This window comes from Arctopsyche grandis, chromosome 6 (genome assembly GCF_051622035.1).
Source record: "Arctopsyche grandis isolate Sample6627 chromosome 6, ASM5162203v2, whole genome shotgun sequence".
In the NCBI taxonomy this organism is placed as follows: Eukaryota; Metazoa; Arthropoda; class Insecta; order Trichoptera; family Hydropsychidae; genus Arctopsyche; species Arctopsyche grandis.
Window position 1 is genome coordinate 15,432,439 of NC_135360.1, and position 22,292 is coordinate 15,454,730.

The 22,292-nt window shown below is 32.2% G+C and overlaps 1 protein-coding gene across 7 annotated transcripts in view; it reads left to right on the top strand.

Moving 5' to 3' along the window:
• Nucleotides 1–5,349: 5,349 nt before the first annotated feature.
• Nucleotides 5,350–22,292, top strand: part of LOC143913420 (transducin beta-like protein 2) — an 85,837-nt gene continuing 68,894 nt past the window's right edge. For 2 of the 7 annotated variants that reach the window (XM_077433185.1, XM_077433188.1), the window contains exons 1-2: nucleotides 5,358–5,429; nucleotides 8,806–9,152. In XM_077433185.1, coding sequence (XP_077289311.1) covers nucleotides 9,071–9,152 — 82 coding nt within the window. In that variant the 5' untranslated portion in view covers nucleotides 5,358–5,429; nucleotides 8,806–9,070. Of the gene's footprint in view, nucleotides 5,430–8,805; nucleotides 9,153–20,896; nucleotides 21,416–21,558; nucleotides 21,670–22,292 lie in introns of those variants that run through there. The other 5 variants (XM_077433176.1, XM_077433180.1, XM_077433181.1 and 2 more) reach the window with 5 other exon arrangements.

The window sequence follows — 22,292 nt, forward strand, 5'->3', positions numbered from 1 at the left end:
ATAATGCTTCATATTTTTATCAAGTGGTAATTTGTGATCATATTTGTCAAAATGTGACAATATGATATAAGCACTTCTTACATATTAGAAGATTCTGGTATGTAGAGAAATATCTTCATAAATTTATTTTATATTATACATATAATATAATTTTCGACTGTATAAAGATAAATGTTTGTTTGTTTATTTAGTTTTACATATACATATATGTACATATGCAGGACCGCGTCTCTGTGCAAGTGGTGCTTGGCACAGAGATGCGAGACCAAAAGGCGCCAAACTAGCTCAAAAAATTTTACATTTTGTGATTAAAAGTGTAAGTTTTAAATGGAATGAGATTTGCGCGCCGTTTATATGTTAAAGAAGTTGAAGGATCAAATTGAAAAACAAAAAACGATACATAATTTGTGGTGTGGGCGCGAGAATGAAATTATAATCGACGAGCGGTCTGGTGCTGGAAGTGTATCTGAATGGATTAAATATCCAGAAGTGTAAATAACAAAATGAAATATCCGAAAGTGTAACAGAACTGAATGAAATTTCTGAATGTGTAACAGAACAGAATTAAATGTCTGAAAGTGTAACTGAACAGGAAGAAATATTTGAAAGGGAAATTTAGACATTTCAACAAATGCAGTGGAGACTACAGGCTGCAATGATTTTGGTAATATGTATAACGAATTGTCCGGAAAAACTACAGAATAATCAAATTGAAACTAAAGGTTTGATATTATCCAAAAAATTCTAATTTAATTAAATGAAATTCAAAAATTTTTCGACATTTTGTTCACAACAACAATTGCATCAATGAAAAATCGTTTTGAATCATTTCAATTTTTATATAACATTGAAGAGAGTGATAAAATGGAAGACAAACAACTGAAAGAAAAATGTAGATTATTACAAAAAGCATTAAGAGACAAAGAAACGAATGATATAGAAGTAGAAGAAGTTGAAATTGTTGTCTCGATAAATTGAAGAAGATAGTACACCTGAGTTGGTTATGAAGTGGATATAGTCATATAACAACAATCTAGAGGAACTCTTTCCAAATATACTAATAGCACTGAGAATACTTCTAACTTTACCAGTTTCAGTTGCTAAGACAGAGAGAACCTTTTCAAAATTAAAACTAATTAAGAATTATTTACGATCTACAATGAGTGAAGAAAAATTAAATGGTTTGTCAATTTCATATATCGATTGAAAATAATATTGCTCAATCCCTTAATATTTATGTTTTGCTAAAATTAAAGCATTCTGGCAAAAGTTAAATAAATGTACGATTTTGGTAAAATTTAATTATTATCATTTTTTTAAGTTTTTTTTTTGTTAAAAACGGAATTTTTTTTAGAAAAGGCGCCAAAAATTTAACCGCACAATACAAGAAAAATATCACGCGCCGGCCCTGTGTGTATGTATAAATCTATGTATTTTTGAATTCAGAACCACAAAGTTTCGTACACATCGTGGTACTTTAACAATGTGAAAAAGTATTTTTTTAATTTTCACTCACACGAGCAACGCTGAGTAATTCCGCTATTGTATTATTTATGTGATTTCAAAACCGAATTAAGTATTGATATGATTTTTTGCTAAACGAGTAGTACTTAATTTAACTTTATTTAAATATACCAAGGTATAATTGTAATCAGATAAAAAGCTGTAAAATTTCAAATTCTGAAATACAATTTAGTATTTCATATTTATTCATAATATTTGAAAGATTGAGATTGAAATGACAGGCACGTGCTACATTCAAGGATTTTGCATAAAGATCTCCAGAGTATTATTGGAACCATAATACTAATGGGAAGGCTGAAATAAATTTTCTATATTTTTGGCATATGCTTATGTTTGTTTGGGGAATCAATTGATTTACGAGTTTGAATAAAATTAATTGTAGTTCATGAGTAACCCAATGTTAAAAAAAATAGATCACACGATACATTTTAACGAGTTTACATAAGATCAAGGCTGAAACTGCCACTTACTGTGTTTGAATTGAGATATATTAAGAAAGCGATACGCAAGATTGGAAGATTCACATGTCGATGAATCAACAGATGGATCAAATAATGTGGTGGGCGTTGTAGTTTTCGACCCCATTTACGAGAAGGTCGTTCAGTGCATTTATTTTATCGGTAATTTTTTGTATGCACTTTTCATCAATTTTTCAGGTCACGTAGCAATCAGGGACTTGTTGTTGTGGCAACATGTTAAATTTAATTTTTAAATTATGACAATTGTGTTTTTATCACAATAATATTCCTTGAACGCCTGTATGCTAATTAAGGTTATGAGGATTCTCTTTAATAACTGCGTAAATAAAATTTTATGGAAGGCTTTTGAAAAACTTTCAATAGTGTACATATGTACATATTATCTATACAATATGTATGACTGATTGTTTAAATTTATGGATGGCTGACATTCGAATGAATCATTTTCAATCATATATTTTCAATCCTATTATATGTTCTGATCATTATTTTTACTTTTTCTATGTACGTAGTAACAATAGATGAATTTTTGTGATCATGCGAAAATTCGAACTCGAGATTTTAATTGATTCGAACTTAGATTCGATTACTGATCACGTTTTCATGATCTAGAAAAAAATATGTGTGTGTGTGTGTGTCTGTGTATTTTGGGGATTTTTTGAACATCGTTGGTCCTATCGAACTGAAACTTAGTATCGGTTACTGAAATTCTTATCGACACGACGTAAATTTTGTAAGTTGACCGGAAATGGTACCTCCCCTTATAGGTATCCTCTTTTTTTTTATGTTTTTGAATTAAGTTATCTCCCAAACCGCTAACGAACCGAACTGAAATTTTTTTACATGTAATAGAAATATTAATCTTTATAACCTTATATTTTTATCTGAACCGGAAGTAGTACTTTTACTCTAGAGAATCGAGGTTTTTTATGTTTTTCTTAGAAATCTTTTGGTTTATTGAACTGAAATTTCATATCTACAAGTTTAAGCTTAATACCAAGTTATGTATAAATTTTGGAAAGCATCCCTCAACCGGAAGTGGCAGTTTACTCTTGTTCGATTTTTCTTCCACTATATTTTTCGACCCCTTAAACATGTGTGTTCTTCACGAAAAAAATCAAGTATAATTCTTGTATCAATGTGATGAAAATAAAAGAAATCATTAAATTTTATTAACTGGAAGTTCGATTGTAAGTAAAAATAAAAAAAAAATCACTAAGTTTAATGAACCGGAAGTGGGATTTTTTCCTATTAGAAAGGTAAAAAATGTGTCCACTACTCTGTTCATATCCGTGAACGTATAAAGCTGAAAATTTATATTTGTATTATTTATATACTAACTTAGAGCTGATAAGGTTTGGTTAGAATTCGTAAACCGGAAGTAGTATTTTTTTTTAAAACAATATTTCATTGTTTTATTTTGACCTTTTAAATTATTTTTATTTTCTTGATATTTAATGTGTATTATACTGATAGTGATTTTAAGTAATAAAAATTTGAACAAAATCCGAAAACCTGAAGTAGAACTTTTGTCTTTTGCAAGTTTCCATACATTTGCGCTCAATTTGTATCGAAAATGCTGTCATACTTAATAGTATTTCATAATCTGTCTGTACGGTTCAATATCGAATTTTGTTTTGTAACCTTCTTATATTCCTCAAATACACAGATAAAGTCATGGGTTGGTCACACCCGAATTTTTTTCATATTTGATAAAAATTTTGCCCTATAAATGTGTAAAGCAACGAAGCAAGTATTTTATTGATGTACAATCGAGGATCATTTTATAGCCTATTGTTACATTTAAGTACGTTTTACTGTTCAATGAATGAGGATTAGTTAGGGTGAGCATATTTCACAGAACTCAAAACGGGAATGCTCCGCAAAAAAATTGACCCCCTATATAAAAAAATATATATTGCACGTCCAAAATTTTATAACTTTCCCCTCAAATAACCATTTACATTTAAATCCATTTATATTTTTGAGGAATTATAATTTTGTTTTTCAGAATGTTCAATTCTCGGGTACAAAGAAAATAGAAACATGATGCTCATGCGCCGTAGGATGATATTTTTCCGAAAGATGTAAAATTAACAATCGAAATAACTACAAATTGTCCAAAAAGATATCAGTTTCTTTTAATTGCAAAAAATATTGATATATTATTTTTTTTAGTAATATAATTCTTACCAGAATGTACATTTCTTTATAAGAAGAAAATAAAACAAGATAAATTATATATAATAAAATATTGTATTTTAGTTATTAAAAAAAAGTTAAAAATAATAACACAAAGATTTTCGATTTTTAATAGCCCAATGCTTATATATTCTTTGAGAAACATGTAAAATTAATCATGTAACAAAATCTTTAAAGGTTTTTTTTTTAAATGAATATACCGAAACTAAATGTATATGTATATAATATTTGTTTTTGGGAAACAAATTCATTTGGAAAAACAAGGATAAATATGGAAATAAATGTATGCATAATAAATTTCTTCTGTGCGACAAACAAAATGGGACAAATCAAACAATTTTACGAGAACGAACGCAAAGCACGTAAAAGACGGTACTGTCTCGGCCATAATGGGACGTATGGTCACCCCAGAATCAGTAGATATAAAACAATATATCTTAAATATAATATTACTTTAATTATTTTCACGTTTGCAACATGAGAATAATTATTAATAATTTTTGTAGAAGTGGGTGTTTTGTAATTTGTTAGTAACCATTAATTTTAAGTCAAGGTAGACATCGAACAAAATTGATAATTTATAAATTGATTTATAAATATATTCAACAGTAATTGAATTGTCTTTTCGGTGAAAACACATATTAGGGTCGACCTTGGCGCTCGACGATGAAAACGAGCCACGAGAAAGCAAAAAGGTTATCGGTCACAGCATCTTCTTTGTGAAAATCTTACGACTCGCACTCGAAATACACCCATCTGGTGGCATGACTGGCTGAAAATGGAGTATTGCATTGTGATGACCCTGCCATGCCTAAATTTGCGTTCAGATCGCATGCATTTATTTATATCTCAGGGTTATTTTGAGGCAAGTTGCAGTTCTTTGTGTGCGTCTGCATTTTCCGATATTTTCCGGCGGTGACAGTTGCATTTGTAGATTTTCACAGTTCGCGCACACATCTCGAATGATTTACCCGCTTATCTGACTATATTTATCAGTGACTGAGCCATAAACATTAACACTTTACTTGAAGGCAAACATAGATTAGATAAGATATTAATAGTAAATGTTATGGGATGTTTGAGGGGCTTGGTTTTGATGCGTAATCATGTTTAGTTTTTACGATGAAAATAGACAATTGCCATTATCATATTATTGTCAATCTTAGGTTGGAAGCGTTAACAGTAGGCGTCTGTAGTACATTGCACTTGTTTTGCTTTATAATGGTAAGTTTCTGTTACTTGTGAGGTCATCATAATGATTTCGTTTGAAATTATTATATTTATATACAAAAGCTAATCTGATTTTTTTTAAGTACGACGTATATGAAAAACAGATGAATTTTACATCTTTATCCAACAAAAACAATAATAAAATTAGAAATAAAATATATAATTTTTATAAATTAAAAAAAATAGCTTCGCGATGAACTTCAATGTCGAAATAAATTAAAATTTTAAATTAGGTTAGTTCGTAGGGTGACAATATTTCCCAGGACTCAAAACGGGAGGTTCCGCAATAAAATTATCGCCTTCCATATGTGAAAAAAAAATGTTGCACGTCCAAAAATTTTATAATTTTTCCTTCAAATAAACATGCATATTTTCAAGTAATTATATTTCTTTTCATAATGTACAATTCTTATATGTATAATTTTTATAATCTTAATTCTTATGAAATAAAATTCGATATTCATGAGCCGGCTGATTTTTTTCTGAAACGTGTAAAATTAACAATTAAAATAGCAAAAAGATTTCCAAAAATATATTGTGTTTCATTTCTTCATTTTTAAAGTAATATAATTTTTACCCGAATGTATATTTTTTTAAAAGATGAAAATGAAACAAGTTAAAAAATTGAATATAATATAATATTGAATTTTACAGTTATTTAAAAATAATAATCATGAAAATACACATGTAATAGTATAGTGATGTTTTTTTTTAGAAACATGTAAAATTAATCAAGCAACACAATATTTAAATGTATACAATTATTTTACCATAGTTAGTTGCAATTTAAAAAATATATTTTTTATTTCGTATACATTTTATACATACATACAAACATATATAGATTTGATATCTAAAATCATAGTAAGCTTTGTCTTGTGACAACATCTGTGTAGAAAAAATCCCTGCTTTTGAATGCGAATTTGGTCCTAAATTCTTGACCCGTTTCAATTTTTTTTTTGATTTTGAAGTAGAAATTTCTATAGTAAAATAATGCGTCTGTTTTCAAAATTTGGTTTTTACTTTCTGTATATTCGATTATGATTATAAAATTCTTAGTCTTTTATATAATCTGCTTAAGATTTAAAACTTTCAAAAAATACATTTTTTATACATCTCTTTGTTCCGAAAAATCAGAGTTTTCCACGGAGTTTTCTTATGCGATAAGAGACCTAATCTTATAATAGGTTTTTATATTCACAGTGCACGTTTTCAAAATCTTCAATTCATCTCGATATAATGATAAAGAAATACAAACGATAGATTTTATGTATACAATTATTTTAATTAAATTCAAAATGAATTGTTTATTAACCGGTGACCCTGAATGGGAGTGGGACGATTTCATAATTACTGTTCGCAATGTCGTACCACCTTCCACACAATACGGTGAAAGTGGCTGCTTTCAAAATTTGATGACCCTGATTCTGTAATCCGAATCGTCACACTATCAAATTAATTAATTTTATTTAACCTAAACCACCTACATAATATTATTATCGATATATTCAAATAATTACTCGGTATATGTAATGTGTTTACTTTTAAAACTATGGGTAGCTAAATAAGTATACATTTGAAGGTACTATAACAACAAATTAATTTCACATTAACGATACGAGTTGACATCGTTTGTAAATCGGCGTTGATTTAATTCGTCGAATAAAATTGATCTTAATGAAAATGATGACAATCGATTTTCGTGTTCTACTTTTATGTGTTTACTTTTCTGGTAAAATCATTATGTTTTAATGATGCACATTATAGCAACTTTGTCCGATGCACATTATAGCAACTGCTACATCATACGGTAAATGAAACTCGACGATCATACATCCTGTCATCAGATCGTACAAAGCGATGCGACAATCAGCAACAGAAGGGACGAAAGTAATGTCAAATGGGTCATATTGGAAGATATCGGTATTATCTTGGTTTCATAAATTTGGAGATCATATACTATTTTTATTTTATTTTTGTGTATTTGTTGTTTGACAATCGGAGAAAAGCCCAAAATAGTTCAATTTTTTTACACATTCAGATTTAAATTTTTTTGTTAATTTTGTTTTTATATACGTTTAGCTTGTCATTTGCTTACTTATTGAAAAGTTGATCAATATTTGAATTTTATATGCCTTTTTATTAGGTTTTAGAGTTGGAAGCATTTTAATTTCAGAAGAATAAGTTTAGCCAGGACAATTGAACAGTTTATCTTTTGAAATAAAATGTCCTACAAAATACATGAAAACACAATCTGAAATCAATGACTGTTTTTTGTTCCGTGTTTTCAGTTAAAATTTGTTAATTTAGTTTTCAGATGAAAAACAAAAGATTTTATATTATAATAATATACGAGAGCATATATGGACAGCTTATAAGCCTGAACTCCCATGAACCAGCTCTTCATCTCATCAAAAATAGCTGCCTCCCCAAAAAAGATGATAGACTGCTTTTTTCTGATCTTCTACTCGTAGTTCAGCGTACGGAAAAGCCAAAAAAAAAATCCATTAAATCAACGGGCTCCAATAATGATAGTATCATACAGCTGTTACTATATGATTTGCCTAAAGGATCCAAGCCACAACATTATATTTAAAAAATAGGATTAATAAAATATAAATATTCAGTATTCTTTAAAATGAAAATTAATAATGATACGTTAATTATTTAAAAAAATTAATTTAATTTCAATTGTTTTTTTTCTTCATACATATACGTATAATAACATCTTATTTACCTAACGACAAGAAAATTCAACATTTTAAATATTATTATCTTGGGACACTTATTGTTCTAAATATCATTATCATTATTGGAGGATGAAGGACTCTTCATATGTACATGTAATACTCTGTTCTGACCAACATTTATCTGCATAATCCCACACATGTTCCTTACTTCATCCACCAATCTGACTGAATGCTTCTTTGCATCCCTCTTGAGTACCATTCAAGCACTACCCTTGTCCCTTCTTTGAAACACGTTTTCTTTGTCATTTCAACTTCTTCACTCTCTCCACTATGTCATGTAAATTCATAGCTCCCACCCGTTTGCCTCCATTCCTATTTTTCGTTTCATTTTAAATACATATCATACACATAATGCACATGCGAGTATTATATAATGAAATAATCTTAATATAGCAATAGTAACATCAACATGTCCGCGCTCGCGTAGGCTTTCCTCTCAAGCAAATGCAAGATGCACAATACTTCAGTGACGCTCAATCTTTCATCACATTGTAAATACGAATTTTTTCAACGCTTTTTTTTCAACTTTCACCAACTGTATAATGTTATTGTGTTTTATGTGAAGTGTGTCGGTGTGTGTAGCGGCGCTGTTTCCTGCAACGTTTATTTCTGTCTGGTAGCCCAGTGGGAGGCCAGTGTTCTGAAAGCGAGCTGCGTGTCCCGCTGCAGCAGCAGCACCATCACAGACCAACTGCCTCATGTGCCACGACACCATCAAAACCGGAAGCCGAATCCCCATGAGGCTGAGGCTGATCAGTGGACCTCGCCCCCCTCACACCCACCGAACGAACAAGCCGCGGAAGAAACGCCATCCCCCTGAAACCCCCACCCCCCCGTGTACCATTGTCATCCACGTCTCCAGCCAAGTTTGACAAGTGTTTCGCGATGGATTGGTGCAAGGTCGGCGGGAGGATGGCTGCCGAGGACCGCATCTACGGTCTTATGGACACGGATACGATAACAAAGAGTGAGTATATGTATGCCCTCTGTGTATACTACGTTCATGACGCGCCAGGCTAGGCCGTGTGGGACGCATGATCATAACCTGACCCAATCTAATTTAGTATGCGTCGGTCGAAAACGTAGCAAATCAAGTCGTTAAATTGGCACTTGATCCACTTACATGCATACATGCACAAAACATTGCGGTCGAACGAGATTTTACTACCCGTTGTGTTTTCAGTTGTGCTTAACTGCATACATATGTATTTTGAGGGGTTTTAATCCTTACGTGCTACATATGTACATATGTATATAAGATACAGAGTAGAAAAGGTTAAAGTCGAACAGTTAATCTCTGGACGTTTTGGTAACAGGGGGTGACAAAGATAAACCAATGAACTGTTCTACTATTAGATAAGATTGGTAGTCTTGTTAGCAACAAAGAAGTTCGGTGTTGATCCACCTTCTTTTTAATGAATGGTGTTTGTTACTTGTTATTGTGAGCTTCAGTTTTGTATAATATGACTAAATTGTTTTCTTTATATTTGCCATCATATTATATCTACGTACAATACTATACATGTCGTGATACATCTTTTCCAAGGCCCAATTAAGGATGGTTATGAAATGAAAATTCGAATTCATACCACCAGCCAATGTGGGTGTTTTCATTTGCTGTAAGATTGACAATCAGTTGAAGGAATGTATCCGATATTTCTAGCTTTCATATATCCTACTACTTTCTTTTTGGGCATGTTTGGGTTTAATTCCCTTGAACTTCGGAGAAACTTTTCATTAATTTGTTTTTTTCTCCGGCTTCTACGTCATCCTCGCTGTTGCTGGAATAGTTAAGACTTTATGTCCCTATTAATTATGTCCGTGGTAGACATCATCATTTGATGGTTGTATGTACCTCCTACCCGCATATTTCTTTATCGGATGGCTCTTATTCCAAGAGCTATCCAACTTCTCAATTAAATCGTTGCTGCTGAAGTATTTTTGTCTGTATATACATTTTTTTCTCTCTCTTCTCTTTGTTATATTTTCGACTGTTAGGGATTCCTGTATTGCCACAATGGTCTTAACTTAAATAAATAAATATAACAAACCACATGTGTAAAAACAGGCAAAAAATCATTTTATGAGACGTGATTTTTTAAATGTACTACATATTGTATGTAACATATTTACATATATGATACTCATATACTTTTTGTGTTCAAATATTTATGCCATTAAACACGTGTTTATATAATGTTATGTATATTTAACTGTATCAAAATTGGTAATCGGTGTTTGATTATTGAGTATGATATGTTTCCAGAAATTATCATGTTATTCATCGCTTAGTAGAGGAAAAATAAAAAAAATGAAATGACTATTATTACAAGGTATGTAAAATGCTATTACGAACCATTATCGAAATTGTGTAGATAAAATATTACTGTAATTTAATCGTTTTTGGTGATAAAAGTTAACAGTTATGCGATACAATTATTTTAATATTAAACATCGATCTGATGTGTCATCGGCGTGATTCATTGTGCAGTATAATACTGCCACTGCTTTGTCAGTTGCAAATTATTATCAATGTATGAACCCAAGTTTCAGCATACGTACATTCATATGTGTATATTTACATATGGCAGTTCATTGTGCCGATGGTTTTTTGCGATAAATATAAACATGACTGCCTCGAAATGAATAGGACAGGACCACTATTCAGAAAACCAGATGACCATTGGAGATTTTAACGAATCATTTGGCAAAACAGTTCTATGAAAAAAATGTCTCAGAATCTGCTTTCTACGAAACGAATATACCCACACGAATAACAGTGAAAGTGCGGTCTGAGATTTTAATACCAGTAGCGAAAAGGAAACGTTTTTCACATACAAGGAGTGCAAACAAAGAAAAGATAAGTCCATAAACACAAAGGCATGCCGCGGATATTTTCTCAAAAGAATCGTTGCGATGAAACGTGTTTGTTCCGAGATAAATCCTGTGTACGCACAGGTGGGATTACGACATGGAGCTCTTTGTGGCCAAAATATTGGCAGGTGTGGCAGTCTTTATGTAACGCGTTTTGGAAACGAGACATTTTCAAAATTTTCGCGATACATTATTAATAGATGGGCAAGTAGACGAGACGATGTCTTATGCCAAACGATAGAAAAAGTTCATTGTGCCGTGAAAGTCGTCATGGTTTTTGTAAAAAGACCTAGAGAAGATTGACTTTCATCTTACCGAGCTGACTGCCTCTCGAAACTTTCAATGTCTATTATGAACCGCAATTTGATTGAATTTTTGCTTTCATTAGTTAATTTGTGTGAAAAGGGGTTGTAGTGTTAACTGATACATTTCATAGTACGTACTCTCATGTCTGAGAGGTGGGAGTTAGAGGTTGTGGCTCCGTGCCAAAACAGAGTTTGGTTGATGTTTTTTCAAACGTCGATGACTTCAAATACATACGATTAAGAGATACTTTCCTCATTTTTTGTGACAGAAATGTCATAAAATTCTTATTTCAGATGATTCATAATTGTAGACGAACAAATCTGACCAGGTTTTAGTGTACATGAGAGAACAAATTGACAAACGAACTAGTTTGTTCATGCATAAACTATTGGCATAATCTTTAGTATTCTCAATTGTTTGTCCTATTCTATATATTCTATATTCTATATTAGCCAGCAGAATTTGTATCAGTGAGTGATTCTGGATTCGATCCCGTGCTAATCTTTAATACTGCTGATTAGACTTGGATATTTGTGACTCCAAGTTGATCGTTTCTTATCAGAGTTTGCCAAATTATATGATTATCATTTGACGGGTCCTCAAATTGGCAAAAAAAATCATCCTACCTGCTGTCACAAATATCTGAATTTGATTCACAATGTGCAATATGTAAAAATGTATCGACAAGGATAAATCCATAAATGTCTCAATGGATTAATTAATTAATTAATTGGTAATTTCGTATTCTTCAGCCTCTCGAAATACAGTGATTTATATAATAAAAATGCTGCAATGTTTATAATTAATTGTCTAGGAAGTGTGAAAATGTAAACGGAAACGGGAATTATAGCAACGTTGTAATGTGGTTTCCATAGGATTTCCCTTTTGAATACTTGGTGTTTTGCCATCTCAAAGACTTTGAGGGCTTCAAATTTTTGATAGCTAAAAGTTTAATCCGACACCTGGTGATTCTATTTAAAGATAGCTAATATGTTCATGGACGAGCCGGAGTGAACACTTGGGCTGTAACGTATACATATGTACATATGTATGTAATATATACATATATAGCCAGGATTTTTGGTTTGCTTGTTGTTAATGCAATTAAATAAATAAAATATTAGTGTTCAATTCAAGGCTCAAAGAATTCATTCACGATCATGTGATATTATCTTGACATAATTCTGATTATTATAATATACTATTATTTAAATTTAGGGGAGCATATTAAATATATTACATAAGAGTATTTGTATATATTTTATGTATATTTGTACTATTATATTACATTTGAGTATTCGTACGTAATATCTAAAATTTCAAGTAGGATGTTGTTTGAAATAGGAAAATGTTCCACAACTTTCTGAAATATTACATTTATGTGTGTTATAAGTAAAGCCCGGATCCAGAGGGTGCCGCGTATTGTTCGATTGTTGTAAATGCATTGTTAAAGGTTCGCCAAACGTTTTTTTTTTTGACTCTAGCTTTGTAAATAGAGCTAAACCGCCCCGATTCCTGGAAAAAGCACGGTGTCTATCCGCAGTCTAGTTATGAGTAAAAATCGGACCAACTTTTCGCCGTTCTCTGTTCATTGTTCATTTTTATGATGAACCTTTTTTTATGCTCTCTAGCTTTGTAGTTTGCCCTGTTTCCAGGAAAATAGACCCAAAACGCCCTGTTTCCTGGAAAAAGCACGCTTCCGGCCCTACCTTTAGTTATGAGCACTTAAATATAAGATACCCCAACAAAACAGGAAAGAGATGTAAAAAAATGATACCTTGTAATGTAAGTAAGTTTATCCTTTTATGAATTCGTAAATTTTCGGGTGAATGTTTCAATGTGGGAAAAATGTAGTTGACATTGTTTTTGAATCTATGTAGGTACGTCCATGAATTGAATTCAAAACCCATTTTATGTACATGTGTATTTTATTTTATTTTATTAATTGAAAAATCAACAGACAGGATGTACAGAGATAGGTATAAAAAACACAAAAAGTAAATAAATAATATATGTAACACCCGAGTCCAATAATAGATTTTTACAAAAATGAAAAAGATAAATATAAGGAAAACAAATTAAAAAGTAAAGAATAAAGGCATGACAAAATATGTAGTACATTGCATAATTAAACTATAGTATTAAAATATTTGGAAAAGGTTATAAGATAGAATATAAGAAGAAATTGAAATTTACAAATATAAAAAACAAATGAAAAAGGTAAATACAAAATAAACAAATGAAATGGAAAGGAATGAAAGCTATAATATGATTAAATAGCACATTACATAACTAAACTAAAGTATAAAAATAATGGAAATATTGGAAAAATAGAATAGAAGAAAAAATGAATCAATCGGTCAAGATTCTCTTGATGTTAGACCTGAATTGATGTAGGGAAATACCAAACAGATCAACCTCATTCAGCTCTCCGTTAAACATACGATAAACGCGCTGCAGATAAAAATATTTTTGGGAATTAGTATTGAAAGGATCAAGTGAAAAGAGTGTAACGCGTCTAGGGTATCGAACTGGGATTCTGAAATTAACCTTATTCAGTAAATCAGAACAATCAAGGAAACCATTTATGAGCTTAAAGAAGAATATAGCATCAGAATGTCGTCGCCTGACAGAAAGATTGTTAAAAGAAAGGATTTTTAAAATGTCGGAAACAGTAGAATGGGTATAGGTAGGAAAAAGGTAGCGTAAGGATTTAATAAATTTAAGTTGAACTTTCTCAATACAATTAATATGGGATAAATAAAAAGGTGACCAGATAATTGAGGCAAATTCAAGGTGAGACCTTACAAAGGAAAAATAAAGTAATTTTAGTACATAAAATTATTATTATGTATGTTATGATATTAGTCTTAAAATTGATTCTTTGAAATAAACATGGGAGATGTTGAGGTAGGATTGAAATGAAAATGAATCCTTGACTTCTTGATAAGTTGGCCAACAAATCATGCATATTTAAATGTAGTGGTTTTATCGAAGTAAAACAGATAATCCCAACGCGCCAAAACTGTTGCTCAATGCAATGACCTTTGCTGACGACATTCAAATATCGTTTTCGCTCTTTGTTTTTCCTTTTCGCGAATAAACAGTTTTTTTTTTCTATTTTGTATAATCGAGTATGTTTTTGGGTGTAGTTTGGGGATACGACGCAATAGCCAGTTCGGCGTCTCTCATCACCTACGCCCAGAGTTCAACAAAACTTCTTGGCTACCCATGAAGGTGGCCGAAGTTCATTACACGATTGATATTTCGCGTCTTCATTGAAACGAACGCCTCCCCCTCCCTCCACCCCACTTCGGTCCAAAATAAATCCACGTTTGATTTGTTTCGTTCGGGCTGCTTGCGATTTTGCGTTCCCGTTTCTAAAATTAATATGCACAATGCTCGAGGAACGATGGCGCCACGCAGCTTAACCGCTGGGTCACATTCGGAGATTGGTAGTTCCAAAACAGCAGCTGCAGACGTCATGTACTTGATGCAAGTTCGGGGGTTTTCTGTATTTGACGTGTCCTATGTTAAGATTGAGGGTTCGCCGATTGATTTTTTTTCGTGTCCATTGCCTTGATTCGTTATTAGAGCATTTCAACGGTGTCTTTTTCGATTATGTCCAAAAATGCTAATGTTGACAGTTCAATAGACCTCGACGGATACGATTTAACTAGTTCAAGTGCAAATGCAGTTTCTCGACGTGGAGTGTTGCGTTTTTTTTTTGCTGCACTCTGAAACTTGCGGTCGGGGACGTGATTGATAATTATGGGTGTATTGCATTTTGTATTTTTTTGTTTAAAAAATAATAATATTTTAACATGTTGCCATCATAGGTTTTACCCCAGAGCGACACCTATGGTATTTAACTTGTGCATATGTATGTATACAAATTTGGTGACAATTAGTAGATAGGATGGTTTTGCCAATTTGATGAGGAATCGTTTCAACAATGAAATCAAATAATTTGGCAAACTCTGATAAGAAACGATCGACTTTTAGTTACAAATATTCATGTCTGACCAGCAGCACTGCAGAAATACTATTCTATTCAATCGAGGTCAACTCAAGGTTCTCGATGCTCTCGATGGTTAGCAATAACGCAACCACTAAGTAATAGTTTCGATTTGTTTTTTCGTAGTTTGAGAAACTAGTTATTATTTTTACTATCTCGAGAACTATGACCTGTGAACCGCTTCTTACGGAAAAATGCATGTCCCAATTTCGTGCATTATTGATAAGAAGATGTGTAGTCATTATTCCTAGACGTTTTTATTTTTTTTTTATTAATTTTATTACCGATAACATCATATCGTTCCAATGTTCAACTTCAGACAACTATTAGTTAATTTACGATTTTTTTGAAATGTGTACATTACTTTCTAAACAGATATTTTTTAAATATCGAAACAAACATACGTGTTAATGTACATAGTTAGTTTTTACATACATACATATATTATATTTCAATTAGACGTATTGAAATCCTTGACTGTACGTTGTTATATATTAAGGACATTTTTAACCTGTGAACAAAATATGTATATGATTTCACAACATTTGAGAAAGTTGTAATTTCAATTTGATCATCAGCTTTCAGTGTATAATATGTACATTGTAGGTTATTGAAACCGGCAATATATTTCAGTGAAATCGTGAGTAATGCACATGTAAATTATGTATTACATACGTATGTATGTACGTACATATACCTCTATATTTCTAAAGGAATTATTTATTAATGCGTCTGATATATTTTGAATACTATAACGGCTATAATTCTTATATTACAACGAAAGTGGGGGGGAGGGTGTAGGAAATTAAGTAAAAGGGAGAGAAAAGGAATTATATTCCTACGCTACTATAATTATTTTTCAATATTGATTTTATACGGCTAGTTTATAAATTACATACATATGTACATTTGCTTTGTAGTGGGCGCGTACACACACAGGGGACGGCCCTATAGGTCTAGAATCGATCGAGAAAGTATATACATACATATTCGACTAAAAATAAATATTCGAAAATTTTCTCATTCTCATTTTCAGAATATGCGCCTGAAAAGAGGAATATAAAATGAAAGGAGGTTCAAATGTAATGTAATTTTTCATGTTATATTTTACCATGACCATATTGATTGAATACGTTATTAAAATTTGAATGACATTTATTTTGATATTTTACACATGAACTTATTTATTAACGCGGGTTATTGCTTTAAAAAATAAAAAAAAAACTGTTTACAGCTCATTTCATACCTGCATTTGGTAAAATGCATGCTTCTAGTGTGCCTATTTTTAATTGGGCTATTTTCCTTGTCCACATATTGTTCAGTAATTAATATATTCGTTAAATGGGGGCAACGATTCAACGATTTTTAAAATGGTTTTGAAAGAAACTTTTTTATCTGTGAAATATTAAAAAAAAAAAACCACCTATGCATTTATGTATGTATGTATGTATGTACATATGTATGTACATATGTATGTACATACATATATTGGCAGGGCGCGATCATTTCATTTGTGACATGCATAAATTGTAATACACGAAACTTCATCGAATAATTCGTCATCAAGTAAATTTAAGTATCAGTGGCTAAATATAAACAAATAGCATTCCTCGATCTTCGTCCATGGAAGAATTTCTCGTTACATGTACATATGTATATAAGACCCCTTGAAATACTTTTATTTCCACGAAACATTTGTCCCAGTTATTAATGCGTTAAACAACTATAAATTTTGAAAAAACAACCCTTTTCTTTTCTTTGATATTAATGTTGGATTTTGAACCTGCCACGTATGTATTGAATAGTTAATTAAAATATAATTTAATAATAATTTTGTTATTTATTGATTTATATTATCCAATATTTGGCAATATTCGCCAATATTCATTCAATATTTGTGATTTTAGCACATACATATTCGCATATTTTACGAAATTCGCATTTATTCAGAATTCTATCTATCGCAAAATGCTAAAATACGTTTCTCTTTGTATTATATTTGTTATCGTGGTTTAACGAGGATGAGTGAGCAATGAATAGAGCCTAATTGACAAGGATGTATATATGTACAAGTAGAAATACAATATATTTCAGTAATTTTATATGTGTAAGTACTTCTAATGGGATCAGACAAAGCGGAGCGTGACGTCTGAAGTACATAATACATATAAGATATAAGAACCTTGTCGCCGATTCGACTGCTTTGAAAGATCTCCTATCCCTAATTACGATAGCATAAAAATAAATATTATTTTTTTACTTATTGGAGAGATGCCTAGTCGTCTTTCGGATGATCAAAACCAACATGGGCTGTCGTCTGGTTGCTTGGCAACGCGTCGAGTGATACGGATTCGACGCGCCGACGCGGTTTCGTTTGAAATCGCTCCGAGATAAATATGAAAAGCGATTATACGTAATACATAATCTGTGACCAAATTATCCGGTGAGATAATAACCCCGAGACGTGACAGATAACGCTCGGGTTGGGTTAGGTTCTCGAGTCACGGAACGACGCAAGATGACGCACATGCACATATTCGCGATATCCCTCACATGCGTCCGTGCAAATTGCGTCGTAGTGCGCTTCTTCTTTGTTATTGTTTACTTTAAGCGCGTGTGCATGAACCCGGCATCGTTGTATTATATCAAATGCGAAAAGTCTTTGTCTGTGACGCCCAGGGTCATGTGTCCTTATCGGACGAGCCCGAAACGAGCTTCCAAGCATGTGTGTTGACTGTTTTGTGACGTTTCCTTTATTCTCTTGTCTGTCTGAAAAACAGTGGTTTCCGAAGTGTGGTTTGATTATGTTATATTTTGTGTGTTTGCGTTGAAACTTTGCGTGTCTGATGTGTTGTGAGCTTTTGCGCGTAGGTATTGCATATTCTGGGGTTCATTTTAGAACGAGTGTACATAAATGTATGAATGCATTTTGATTTGAATTTCATTTATTTATTTATTTATTGAAAAATCAACAATTCATAAAAATAAAGAATAAATATAACATCTGGGCCCCAATTATAGATTGAATAGTTGTGTTTGTGATTAGAGACAATTTTAACGGGTCTACGTGACGAGCCAGAATGTTAAATTATAGAAAATACAAATATCGGAAGGCAAAGATCGAAAATCGAAAGATCTTAAGTCAAAGATAAAAAAAGGTGCATGGTAAACGGTACATACTCACGTACATACTAACGTACATACTAACGTACATACTCACGTACATACTCACTTAATTTGCGCGAGCAGGGTACAACAGGAACAAGAGGAACAGGCTTTTCCTCCCGTATTCTGCGCGCGCACATTAATACGGAAGGAAAAGCCTGTTCCTCTTGTTCCTGTTGTATCCTGGTCGCGCAAATTAAGTGACTATGCGCCCCTTTTTTTTGATCTTTCGACTTAAGATCTTTCGATTTTCGATCTTTGCCTTCCGATATTTGCGTTTTCTGTAATTTAACATTCTGGCTCGTCACGGAGACCGAATTTTAGCACACTTTGGTTGTACTTTTTGTTATAAATTTTATTTATAATGTTAATACAATGTGTTTGGTTGATTTTTTTTCATATTATAATCATCAACCTCCATATTTATGTCTTTGTATTTTTTACCCTAGTGATTACGCTTTTCTATGAATTTTAATATTTTTCATTTTCTTATAAAATATATGTACATACATACATATATGTATACACAGTATATTGTGTATGCATTTGTAATATTGGTATGTTGGAATAAAAATATTTGCCAGACATAAAAATGTAGATTGATTCTGGTTTTGAAGATTTGTTTTGAAATACGTGGTTTTACCCGTTTTTTTGCCGTTATACAGTTTTTATTCTAAATAAAAATAGCAGTTTTAATCATGAGGATGAAGTCAATGCTTTTATCAGTCTGTGATAGATTTTGCGGGTTTTGAATTTGTATGAGCGTTCTTACAGGAAAGTATATAGGTACGTATACGTTTTAAATATGCATATTATGTATATTAAAGTAATGCTGGCTGGGTATTTCCCTACTTATACAACTGGAATTGTTAAAATCGCCACTATTTTTTTTTGATTTCTTTAATGGGTTTTATAGATCAGGTAAAAGCAGCGTTCAATACTACCTAATAATAAATTTACCCGAAGTAATGCGACAGATAAAATTGGTACATTTTTCAGTCAGCTTAATGGAGTAAATTTTTGATGTATCATTTATAGGCCAACTGATTGAATTTTCTGATTGACGGATCTGATGATAAATTAATTTATCAGGTTCATTCGTTCGACTGATAACTAATCAAGCGCATTAGCTTTTCACATTAGCTTTTCTTGATATGTATGTAAATATGTGAGTGTTAAGGTCTATTCATATTAGCATATGGCGCACCGACAATTGTAGGTAATCAGCGAGTACAGTTAGTATTCTTTGGTACATTCTTCATCTGTCTGTATACATATATACATATTTTATTTTTATTTTACATAGATATATACCAGGAAGGCCTAATGCGCCTCTCTATATACTTAATTACAAACATTGCAGAATATTTATTACATAAATCCCTGTATTTCGAGAGGCTAAAGAACACGAAATTAAGAATTAATTAGTTAATTAATTAATTAGTCCATAGAGACATCTATGGATTTAGACATGTGCATAATTTTTTATATATTGCACATAAATCAAATTCAGATATTTGTGACATTGGGTAGAATGATTTTTGCCAATTTGATGGAGGAACCGTTTCAACAATGAAATCGGATAAATTGGCAAACTCTGATAACGATCGACATATCAAGTCTTATCGACACAAATATCCAAGTCTGACCAGCAGTATTAAAGTTTAGCACGGGATTGAACCCGGTAACCTCTCGGTGCTAAACATAAACGCAACCACCGAGCCATACTGCTGGCTAAATATGAATGTATATGTACATTTATGTGTATATATATTTTTTTTCTTATCTGTATATTTTCGGCCATTTTGGCGCATTAGGGACTTTTGTAATGCCAAATTCTCGCGCAAATTAAGTGAGTATGTACCGTTTTTTTTGATCTTTCGACTTAAGATCTTTCGATTTTCGATCTTTGCCTTCCGATATTTGTGTTTTCTGTAATTTAACATTCTGTCTCGTCACGTAGACCCATGTATACATATATATATGTAAGAGAAAGTTTTCGATTTTAAGGATCTACATAATAAATGAACCGTTTTGCTCAATTTGGGAAAGTCGCAAGTTATGACTATCCGATAACGCTGTATGTGAACTTCACCCACATCAGATGTCTTCTCGCGCTTGAATGTCGAAAAAAAAACCGGTGAATATACTTTGACCGGTTTTCGTAATTCCGCTACTGTTTTTTTTACGATTGGTAAATCCGAGCCTAATTGAATATATACATATGTATATATGTATATAGATATATTCACATGTACAGTTGCCTCGGTTGGATTCGAGAGGCGATCGAGAGAAAAAGTTTGAGAGTCGATCTTCGAAGGGAGTGTTGGGTAGGACACGTTGGCTTCAGTGATAAATAATCAGCGCTTTGTTCCGGTTGTTGGCGACTCACGTACTTGAATCGCTAATCATGGTGGTTTCAAACACGTAATACGAACACACATACTGTTTATACGTAAATAAACATATGCATATATGTACGTATCAACAAAACGGTTTGCATTTCGCATGTCGCGCATAAAACAACAACGCGACTCGACGCAATTTTAGTGTCATTTGGACTTTTGTGGAGGTGTCATCTTCTTCTTCCACCTTGCGTAAAACTTTATGGTGTTTGTGTCCTTCCTCGTTCACCTATGACCGTCGGTTAATCGCCTCTGTGACTTTCTAACCTGCCTTGAACTGTTTTGTCTCGACATAAAACTGCCATAGTGAGTTCACTTTGGACAATGTAATTATTCCATCTGCCGTTTGTTGTTTACGTCTCGTGAGGAAACCTGTGCAGTGTGAATAACCTGTGTTGATAAATTTCCATGTGTGTCGATCGCTTCCCATATTGTTCATACGAACATCTGTTATTATTACAGGTATAATTACTACGTTTGTTGTGTGTATTTTGAGACTTTCGAATACGTGCATCATTCTTTGTTACTTTATCAGTGTACGCAAGTAACAATAGATGACGTTTTGTGATCATGTAAAAATTCGACCTCGTTTTTATGTGATACAGGGCCGGTACGAGGGTGAGGCGAGCAAGGCAAATGCCTCAGGTGAACGATGAAAAGGGCGCCGAATTCAATGACGTTAAAATCTTGATGGAGAAAAAGGACATTTGAAATTTGTAAGTTTATCAATTTCATTTTTGTAACAAAAATTACAAGAAGGCCTTCAAAGTGTTATATGTTCTTTCGAAAGCTTTAAAAAGCTCGTTTTTTTTTTACATATTGGAGTGAATATGCATTATGTGTTCATCAATCATTTCAATGATTAATTTGAGAAACCCTCACTTACATATACATATGATAACAGACATACATATATGTACATATGAAGATACTCTTCTTCGAACAGTGGCCTATTGAGCTCGTAATCTAGACCAGGGTTTCTCAAACATCCGAAAAAAATCGTCTGTGACGCATGTTTTTTTTTATTGAGCATTTCTTATTTTATTTTATTTTATTTCACAAAAATCAATTAATCAATCACACTCGTCTAACAGATTGCTCCAAAGCGACGAGTGTGCTAAAATATTATATATATATGGAATAAGTATAATATTTTAGGTAGTTATTGGTTATATGGGCGCATCGGAGCTTCGAGTATACATACATACATACTTACAATATAATATATATACGGCAGTTACACGAATTGCCTTCAGGTGTCGCAAACGGTTGAAGTAAAGTGACAGTATACAACCAGTGATTGGCTGTACATTGAACAATATCGATAAAAATCTGAAAC